The 9,822-nt window shown below is 37.5% G+C and overlaps 1 protein-coding gene across 1 annotated transcript; it reads left to right on the forward strand.

Moving 5' to 3' along the window:
* Window positions 1–1,508: 1,508 nt before the first annotated feature.
* Window positions 1,509–9,172, forward strand: LOC104391383 (programmed cell death 1 ligand 1-like). Its single transcript, XM_010000650.1, has 7 exons — window positions 1,509–1,563; window positions 2,208–2,561; window positions 3,056–3,337; window positions 4,554–4,667; window positions 7,105–7,155; window positions 8,117–8,182; window positions 9,150–9,172. The coding sequence occupies exons 1-7, from the start codon at window positions 1,509–1,511 to the stop codon at window positions 9,170–9,172; spliced, it is 945 nt and encodes a 314-aa protein (XP_009998952.1).
* The last annotated feature ends 650 nt before the right edge of the window (window positions 9,173–9,822 follow it).

The raw sequence follows: 9,822 nt of genomic DNA on the forward strand, positions 1-9,822 counted from the left end.
AAATAGTTTTGTTTAACACAGCAGAGATACCGAAGAGCATTTTGCACAGTGAATATCCTTTAGATTTTAAAAACTGTGTTTTCCATAGATGTCAGAAGCCAGCAGATGGAGAGAAGGGGCATTGTGGTAGGTTCTGTAAGAAAAATAGTGAGAAGATTGCAGTTGTGTTAAAGATCTTAGGTTGGCGCCTAGGTCTTGAACTGCTTAAACCAATCCAGCCAGGGGATCCTTCTAGTCAGGGTGAAACCGGAGAAGGGTCTGTAACAATTACTGCAGCAGGCTGTTTCATGCACATCTGGATTTGACTTGGACCTACCTTTTTTCTCTCTGAAAGTGAGTGCAGCAGCAGACTTTCTCAGTCTTGAGGAATTCTGTAAGTAATAGCCATACTTTTTTTTTTTGTGTATAGTAAGGTTTCTTTTCCTCTACAGTGGGACAAAGCATGCAAGTGAAAATTCAGCAATTGCAGGATACAGTCACTAAACTGTACTTGTTGTCATCTTTCTTGTGGCAGTTAATTGAAACACCTCTCCTGGAGTTCATTCTGACATTGAGATTTCGTTACCAAAAAAGTGGGTATGGGTTGCATGCATGGGTATAGGTATCTTTCCTATGACTGTAGTGCATATCCTATTTGTTCTGTGCAGTTCCTCAACTACAGACTCTTCATTTTAAAAAGCAGCAAGTATTTTGGGAGCCGAGTGTGCTACTGCTGTGGTCATTCTGGCATGGGAAGCACAGAGACACCTATACCCCTCAGTCTCAGCGGCTTGCTGTTCTGCAGGCTTGCCTCTAGATGAAGGGTGATCGGAACACACTTGTGAGATCCACATGCCTCTGTCTTGTTTGAGAAGCTTTACCTTAGGCAGTGCTCTGGGCTGCTTGTTCTCCTAATGGAGAAACTCTCATGCATGCATGTCACCAGAAACTCTTAGGTAGACTTAGGATTATTTTTGTTACTGTTTTACAAAGGCACTGTTGTGAAATATTCATTAAGTGATTAATTGCCACATGAATTCTCTTCACAATATATGTAACTTCACCAGCACTGTAATGAGTCCTGTAGGACCAGGTGTTACAAAACAGGGTATTTTCATACTATGTTAAAGTAAGGCAAACAAGTAGGGAAAAACTAAATTTTGTTTTGTCCATTGAACACATATGGAATGTTCCTCCATTCTCCTCCTGGTTGGAGCAATACTCCCTGCTACAGTTCAGGGAACAATCAATATTTGTTTACTAACTGACAGATGTATTTTGCCATAACCAAGGGCAAATATCTAAAGCAAATGAAATTAGATGTTCATCCTGTATCCATGCAGGAAGCTTTCTGTCTGATTATCTGCCATAGGTTAAAGGTGCAATTTTGTCATGTTTTCAGTTAGAGTGGAACTCAGTGCCTTCTGTCCAGTCCACTGTGTGCAGTGACAACAAAGTGTATTTTAGACTGCAAGTTAGAAAATGAGCAGAGATTTATATCTTTCTATTATCATTTTAGGTTCTTCATAATGGAAAAGCCTTTGATTTTCTGTCTGTTTTTATTCTACTGGCACTTCTTATATGGTAAGAGGCTGAGTTGTAAGAAGTATGTTTCCTTCCCATTTATCAGCACAGAAATGTTAATTTCTCAGTTTTCCTTCAAGTGGTAGTGTTTGGGGTTTTTTTCCTTAGTGTTTTAAATAAAGAGATCTTAGCATGTTGTTGCATTAAACACTAGACTAGATATGTGTCCTTGATGTGTGTGCTTTGACATGGTCATGTTGAAATCCCTGTTGGCAGGACATACATGGGCACCATTTCAGACAAGTACCTTGTACATTACACAGAAAGTTTTATTGGCACTGTCAAACCTGGGAATTCTGATGTGTGTAAAACCAATTGATATGTATATAAACTGAACATTCCCATCGAGGCACTAGCATATGCCTGTTACAGTGGCAGTGATCTGAAAGCAACAGCTGAGGGGCTGTGCACACACATTCATACATTTTAAGTACAGCCTCACACTGAGCATATGCTCAAAGCAGGTGTCTGCAGGGATAAATAGCCCAGTTTGCCCCAAACCTGGGCAAGTGAATCCAAAAACTTTACTAAAGAGGGCACATACTTTTGTTCCATAAAACATCCTATGCATATGGTAAGACATTACTGCAAATATTAGGCTTTTAGTCAGAAAATTAAGCTTTCTTCCAAATTTTGTTTTTCAGCTTTGTTCACAGTTGAAGCTCCCCAGTCACTCTACACTGTGGAACATGGGAACAACGTGACCATGGAATGCACATTTCCAGTGCATGGGAAATTAGAGTTTAGAGATTTAAGTGTCATCTGGGAAAAGAAAGATAAATTAAAGAAGCAGGTTTATGCACTTCTCCGAGGAGAGGAAGACTTAAAAAATCAGGACAGTGACTTTGAGGGAAGAATAAAATTGTTTAAAGAGAATCTGAGCTTGGGACAGTCCCTCCTTCAGATCACTGACGTGAAGCTCAGAGATGCAGGGCTTTACCACTGTCTTATTGGCTATGGGGGAGCCGACTACAAGGCAATCAATCTGCAAGTGAAGGGTGAGTGTGCTAATGCAGGAGCTCCAGTGCTATCTGATACTGTTAAAAGACTTCAGAGGAGTCCCTGAAGTAAAACATATCTGGGTCAGCGTTTAAAGAAACCTCTGCAGTGACATAAGCCACCTAAAGGCCTTTGCACAGCTGTTAACTTTGTGTTTCTATCTAGGTTGAATCTGTGTTCTGGTCTTTATTTCCTATAATGATGTATGAGGAATGGTATTGCAAAAGCCATTTTGTCAGACCAGAAAGCTAATGTAATTTGCTAAAACTGCATCAAAACTGTAATAGATCCCATATCTGCAGCTACTCTGGAGAAACACAATAGTTGTATTTACTTTTCCTGTCAAGAGTATTATTTACAAAATCCAAGCTGATGTACAGAAATTTGGCCCAGGGGCTAGGGCTAAAGAAAAGGGGGAAAAGAAAAGGTATCTTGTCAATATATGCTGTTCTTCTGCCTTCCTACTAGTAATTATTTTCTTCCATTTGTTCAGCTCCTTATAGAACTATTACCCAAGGAGTGGTGAGCACAGGGGACAACGAATGGAAGTTGACATGTCGGTCAGAAGGATACCCACAAGCTGAAGTGCTGTGGAAAAACAGAGAATATGAGGATTTGACTCATAGAGCAAACACAAGTTATGAAACTGGAAATGACCAGCTGTATCGTGTGACAAGTACCCTTACAATCAAAAGTAGGACTGATGAGATTTTTTTCTGTATTTTCTGGAATAAAGAGCTTCAAGAAAACACATCTGCCATTTTACACATACCAGGTAACACTTCTAAATTGAATTTATAGACTTCCAGGTACTATGTAATTTTTTTCCTAGTTGAATCAACCATGATTCATTTCTCTTTCTTATCTGATTTTGAAAAGGCTAACAAGAAATACCTGTGTTGTTCAGTTTTGCTATTAGTGTACATTTCCACTATGCTAACATGTTCATCGTGTGTGTGTGGGTGGGATTTGAGGACAGGAATTTTGTGTGAGCTACAGATATGTGAAAATTGAATCTGAGTGTTAAAAGACATTCCATTATTTAAAAAGCATATAGCTCAGAGCCTAGAAATTAAACCACCCATATAAATTAGACTTCCAAAAATGTTCTGTTTTGCTTACAATAACTGTCAAATACATTTAAACAATATGGTCTTTTCCTGCCACTACAACCTTTGCTTTGAACATATTTAAATTTCACAAATTGTACACTTTTTTTTTGTCTTCTTGTAAAGTCTGGGTGGAAGGAAGGTGAATTAATGGAGAAGACCAATACAGTTTCTCATTAGAGCTTTCAACTGGTCACCATCCCTACTGCTGTTACCCTTTTAATTTCTGCATCTTACCCTGATACATTGGCACAAGCTTTCAAGTAGACTTGAGACCTGATCTAGCTTAAAAATAGTACTTCTGTTTAACAAACCATTACTTGGTCAAGTAATTTCCCTGGTCCTGTTCATCACACATTTTTAAAACTGCCTGTGCTGGCACACTTTCTGAGACTGACAAGGGGCAGGAAAAGGCAGCTGAGAGTGAGAAAGTCAAATAATCTTTTCATCAAGTGGTGAGTGGGCAAGTTTGATTTTAACAGGAAATGTCTCTAGGATTCGAGGAGGCCACTTAACCTTTGTATTCAGAGCTATACCAGATGGAAGAGACTCTGTTTTCCTCCTCAATCAGCTCTTTCTTGTAGTCTGGAGGGGAAACTAAGGTAGATGTAACACTTTGTACCTTGGTGACAAGCAGGACTTTTGACAGGTTACAACACAGAATGCAGGAAGCAAAGATAAATAGGAGTGTGTTCTATCTTTTTTTTCCCTTTATCGGAACGACGAGAGATGGTGAAGTGCACCACCTGACCTTAGACACAATCTAAAATGCTGTTACTGCATCTGGACTGTTCATGGCAAAAATAACACCGTGAAAATGAAATGAAAAAGGAGACTCTTACGCAATTGTGAAAATCTTTCTCCTTTTTGTTTTTCTTTAAGATTCAGTTGATGGTGTTCTAAGGACAGAGAGCAGACGCTTTATTGGAGCAATTCTCATTGTGACTGCTTTACTGGGATCAGTATTTATGCTATTTATGCTCTGCATAAGGAAAGGTATTAAGTTTATTTATTTTATCATGTCTCAGTTATTATCAATCTGTTTTTTAGTTCATCCTCACAGAGGTAGAATGAGGTAATAAAAGTCTGCCATAGATCTTTGATTCTGAACCTCCTAAATTTTTTATGATATTGTTTATTTCTTTTTCTATATCTGACTTAGTCAAATGCTAGCAAGTTAGCAGGTTGTCAGCCCTTCACAGATCACTTACCCAAGCATGTCTATTGATTTTTCTCATAGATAATGCTGTAGAGCAGTAAGGTTGGTGTCTAATCTATTCAAACACCAAAGAACAGCTTAGGCACCCACTGGAAATGGAAGTTTCCTATTCTGTGCCCTCTCTTTTGATTGGTGACCAGAATGTTGGAGCAGACAGGGCACTGGTTGTTTTTTAGGATTTTTTTCCTGCATTCTCTGAACAATGTTTTTTTAAATAATCTAATTTTTATAAAGTCTAGATATAACTTTTATTAAGTCTAAACATATATTTATTCTGGCTAAAACACCATGAAAAGGGTGGACTTGCATATTAAGTGATATGTCCAAGGCAGAGTCTGAAATATTTTTTTTCACGAGAGGCAATATTCCCACTGTGCCTTCATATGACTTATTGATTAATTTCCTTGCAAAGTTTTGATCTTTTTCAGTTGACTCCACTGAATTGAATTGGACATTTTTGGCATCACAGAATGTTAAAGAGTGAAAGCATTAACAGTAATTTGTTTTCACTTGATAGCAAAACAAGGAAAAATCCCGGAGAAATAATTTGTAGGGTATACGAGCTTGAAATGAGTATTCTTTTGCCCCTAAATTAAAGAAAAAAGGTTTGAAAACTGTTGCTTAGCCTTAAAATAAGTACTGTTATTGTTCTGGTATGTTTTTTATTCCTTTGGTTGATTATGGGTTGTTTAACTTGGTGGGAAGTTAGGTGTGTTTGAGGATTTTATATTCAGGGGTATTTTTTAGCCTTCATTTTAATAAATACAGTGAAGTCATGCAGACCTCAGAACATTCATAGGACTCATTTGGAAACATCAAAAGGAAAGCATTTTTGCTGAACATTCTGGTTTTGGCCAGAAGTCTTCCTCTGTATAACGTATTTGTGGATTTCTCTAGCTGATGTGTAGCTACTTCTTTTTTTCCAAATAACTTGTTGAATTTTTTTTGTCAAGTTGTCTGCAGTGAAGGAGTAGAAGAGGCACTGAGACTGATACAAGTACTCTTAGCATTATAATGTCACGTTGGCATGACTTGATATAAATTATTATGAAATTGCTCCAAATGATATTTGACTAACATTTTTTTTAATTTTGCAGGAGATGTAGATGTGTACAGGTAGCATGAATCTCATCTGGAACTAATGCAAAGGCTAGCTGTACTGTCTTTTCAAGTGGCATCTCAAAAGCATCCACACTAAGAGGTGTACTTTCAGAGGCAGCATAGCAAAACTGTCTGACAGCTCTCTCATCCACAGTGAAAACAGAAACAGCCCTAATTTCTGTCTGGAAATCACACAAAGCCGTTTATAAGCAAACTCTATACGGGGATTTCATACTTGAGTTCCATTAATTAAATACAAAATAGAACTAAATATAAATATTCAGTGTTCTGGTCACAAACTCATCTCCTGCATCCATGCTATGGAAATTTATCCTGGGAGAAGTGTTCATAAGCTTAACAGGCTTGCAGGTGGTAATAAAGACTGCAGAAGGGCTGTAGTCATCCCTGCATGAATAAGAGTATACTGATATTAAGAATATGATAGGAAATAGGAGCAGAACATAAAAGTGGAAGACAGCAAAATCCTTGACTTTTCAGAAGATTTCCATGTGGGGATTTCAGTAAAGGTCAGAAGTTTCCCAAGTTGCTTGAGTAATATTTATTGTTTGTGTGCAGACATGACAATGTTTATAGATGTCATGACCTGTGTGATTATCATTATTTTGTTATATATATGTATGTGTGTCATAAACTGCTAGTTGATTCAGAAGCTAAAATAGTAGCAACAGGTTATTCTTCCAAAAACTAAGCTGTCCTAGATGACCAGTTAAGTGGTTCTTTCAGAAGGGAATCTCCTTGGAATACAGGCATTTTTCCTTTCAGAAGGAACTGAGAAGGTGATACCCTTCTTGTTTCCTCTTGCCAAATATATTCAGACTCTGTGTGGAAAACCATTTGAACAAGTATTTTTCAGTGATGTTAGTATATAGTATCAATGGACTTCTGGCTTTGGAACAACAATAGAAGATTGGAAAGGAAACTCATAGACTAGGGGCGCTGAAGAATATATTTTAAAGTCTTTGAAGAACTGGAGTGTTTTAAGAATCAGTGATTACACTACGTTAAGTATGCACTTCCCACTATTATGCCTACGTCACCCCCAGATCTAAAGCAAATATTCTGTTTTAAATTTTTTCTCTTTCTTTCTTTCAGCTATAGCAAATAAGGACAACAGAACATCTGTGGATAGTTCATCAATAGCAAGTATGTACATTTGGCATGAGATACATGCAGCTCAGTGTGATTCTTGTGGAAATAATGGCTCGAGAATTTATTTTGTAATACTGATAGCCATGTACACATTTACATTCAATGTTCATTTCGCTTCCTACTTTTCATTGTTTAACAACTACAAACAGCAATTGAGACTTTTCATTACTATGTCAACTTCCTGAAACATGAAAGAAAATATACTTGTTCCAAGAGCAGGCGCAGTCCTTATTTATATATACAAGAGAAGGACAGAGTGGTGTCCTGTGTTTTGGAAAGTTGGTGACAGGAGGGGACATGCTCCCTGCAATATATACCTCAGAATGGCAACACATCCTGGTGTGCAGACGTTATGCTGCAGTTTGAGTTGTGTTGCTGTGATCCTGTGTTTTCTCCAGTATTATAGCGTGTATTTCAAGGTCTCTGTCACAACATTGAGGAAAGAGGGTTTGGCCCCATTGAGAGAACCACAGGAAGAAGGTTTAACCTCCTAGCAGTTTGTTTTCCCTCCTGTTGAGAAACTGATGCTATTTTCTACCAGCAAAGCTCAGTGAATGGCCACTACCATGGTGACAGTGAGAAATGGAGGGAAGAGTCTTAAGAGTTAATATTTACAGTGGAATAGAAGGGATTAAAGTCCTTTAGCTTCCACTCATGATGGCTAATGGTTGAGGTTTTTTAAATTTGTTGTATTGTTTTATTTGGAGACCACTTCAAATTAAACAGCTGTGTGATAATTAGTTCATACTGGCAGCTGGGGCTTTTCCTGGGAAAACCTCTCTTCGGAATACTTGCCCAAAATGGACACAGTATTTGTTATTAATCTCTTATTTCGAACTCTATTTAAGTCACATAGTTCCTGGAAGGCCTGAGATAGCAGCTTCTAATGAAGATTTATCACGATACGAAAAATGTAAGCTATGATGACTGTTATCTGTATATTGTTTGTTTAAAGAGCTGCCAAAAGATAAAGATACACGTGACTGCAGATATGCTTCTTTTGAAGAGGAAGAGCTGAAATGTAAGTAGAAATAACAAAGAGAAAAACAGTAGCAAATTGCTACATGGCAGAAATAATCCATGGCCATCAGAACCTTTATTTATGACTGGTTAGTTCCTTGTTTCAATAGACAGAGCCTTAAAGAAAAGTAGAGCCTCTTGTTCTGTGTCATACAAACTTACCAGCATAACTTACTGAGTACTGGGAGGTATACATATATATATATAAAATCTGATTTTAAAAATGAAAAGCCATTCAAAGAAAAGTGTGAGATAGAGGTAATGTAACAACCCAAATGAGTCTTTTATCTAGCTCCCATTTTGCTACAGAAAGAGTTGTGCCAGCACAACTGAAGGAGTGGTGATGGGAATGAAGACGGAGTCCTTAACCATCGTAGTCACTCAAGAAGGGCTCAAGCTGTGAGATTCTGTCACAGCAAAGCAAGAAAAAAATAAGCAAATATCTAAAATCTCCAAAACACATTGTTATTGAGGTTTTTCTTGCATATTCTTGCTGACTCCTAAAATACTTACATTAATTACATACCAAATCCCTCCCTGCTACATTGTACTGTAATAAACAAATGCAAACCTGCTGCCCCTGCAGGTGCAGATCTCCAAATCAAATAGTTAGAGCCCGGGAATAATTCTGCTGGAGATACCAACAGATAGAGCACTGAATGCATTTGAGAGACTTTAAGAGAAGATTTTAAAAGAATGGGGGACCTAAGGCACAAAAATTTCACTGTATTTGCTAAAGAGCACTTCCCACCAGTGTGTTTGAGCTACCACTTTATTTCATCTCACAATCACAACCTTTTTCTACTTGACCTTTTAATTAATAAAGTTTTACATCCTTAATTTGGATAATGAAGGACATTTTTTTGGCACCTCTAAACTCCAGGAAAGAGTCCCAAATTCATGAAATGTTCTGTGAATTCATGATTTTGTAGCTTGCAAATTTTCTTCATATAATTTTTCCTTTACAGCTATGCAAGTTGAGAAGACCTAGAGAAAACAGAAGCCTTTTTGCTCTGTGGTGAAGGTCTGACAGCTCAGATGTTCCGAGTTCTGTCTTTTAGGGGGATATTAATTTTTTATTTTTATTCTGTGAAGGCAAACTTATTCCATATTGATGTAATCAGGGCAAACTTGAATTAAATTACTAGAATGACAGCATAAAAAGCCCTTAGATTCAGGCTTCTTTTTATGTGACTAGGTAGGGAGGCATTTATTTAAGTATCCAGGTTTCTGTTTTCTCAAGTTTATGCACTTTCAAAGACACATTTAATTTAAAATATCTTTAAAGCAAAGCACTTTAGGTCTATGACCACTGCTAGTTCTTCAATAGACCATCTTCATGGTTTTGGTTTTCTTTTTTCCCACCTGAGCTTCCAGATCCCTGGAGAGATTTTGTTTTACAACTTGTGAAGAAAAAGATAAGGATGCAACAAGGCAAGATGCCATACAGATGCAGCATTGTCTGTCCTTTCTTAAAATAGCAGATATTCATAGCTAAACCTGAAATAGATGCTGTAACCATTTTGGGAGCTATGGTTTGGGAATTACTAGGTAATACTGAGCTTCTTCATCTCTTCCTGAAAAGTGATTGGGGATTTAATTAACATAGCTGGCACTACTTGGTTACTACTCATTACTCTT

The sequence above is a fragment of the Chaetura pelagica genome, unplaced genomic scaffold (genome assembly GCF_000747805.2).
Source record: "Chaetura pelagica isolate M959 unplaced genomic scaffold, ChaPel_1.0 scaffold596, whole genome shotgun sequence".
NCBI classification, from domain to species: Eukaryota; Metazoa; Chordata; class Aves; order Apodiformes; family Apodidae; genus Chaetura; species Chaetura pelagica.

Bases quoted from the DNA above. Each gene is read 5' to 3' on its own strand.
- LOC104391383 (XM_010000650.1), top strand. From the start codon at position 1,509: ATGGAAAAGCCTTTGATTTTCTGTCTGTTTTTATTCTACTGGCACTTC. The intron at 2,562-3,055 runs GTGAGTGTGCTA...CCATTTGTTCAG, and splicing joins AATCAATCTGCAAGTGAAGG to CTCCTTATAGAACTATTACC. The intron at 3,338-4,553 runs GTAACACTTCTA...TTTTTCTTTAAG, and splicing joins TGCCATTTTACACATACCAG to ATTCAGTTGATGGTGTTCTA.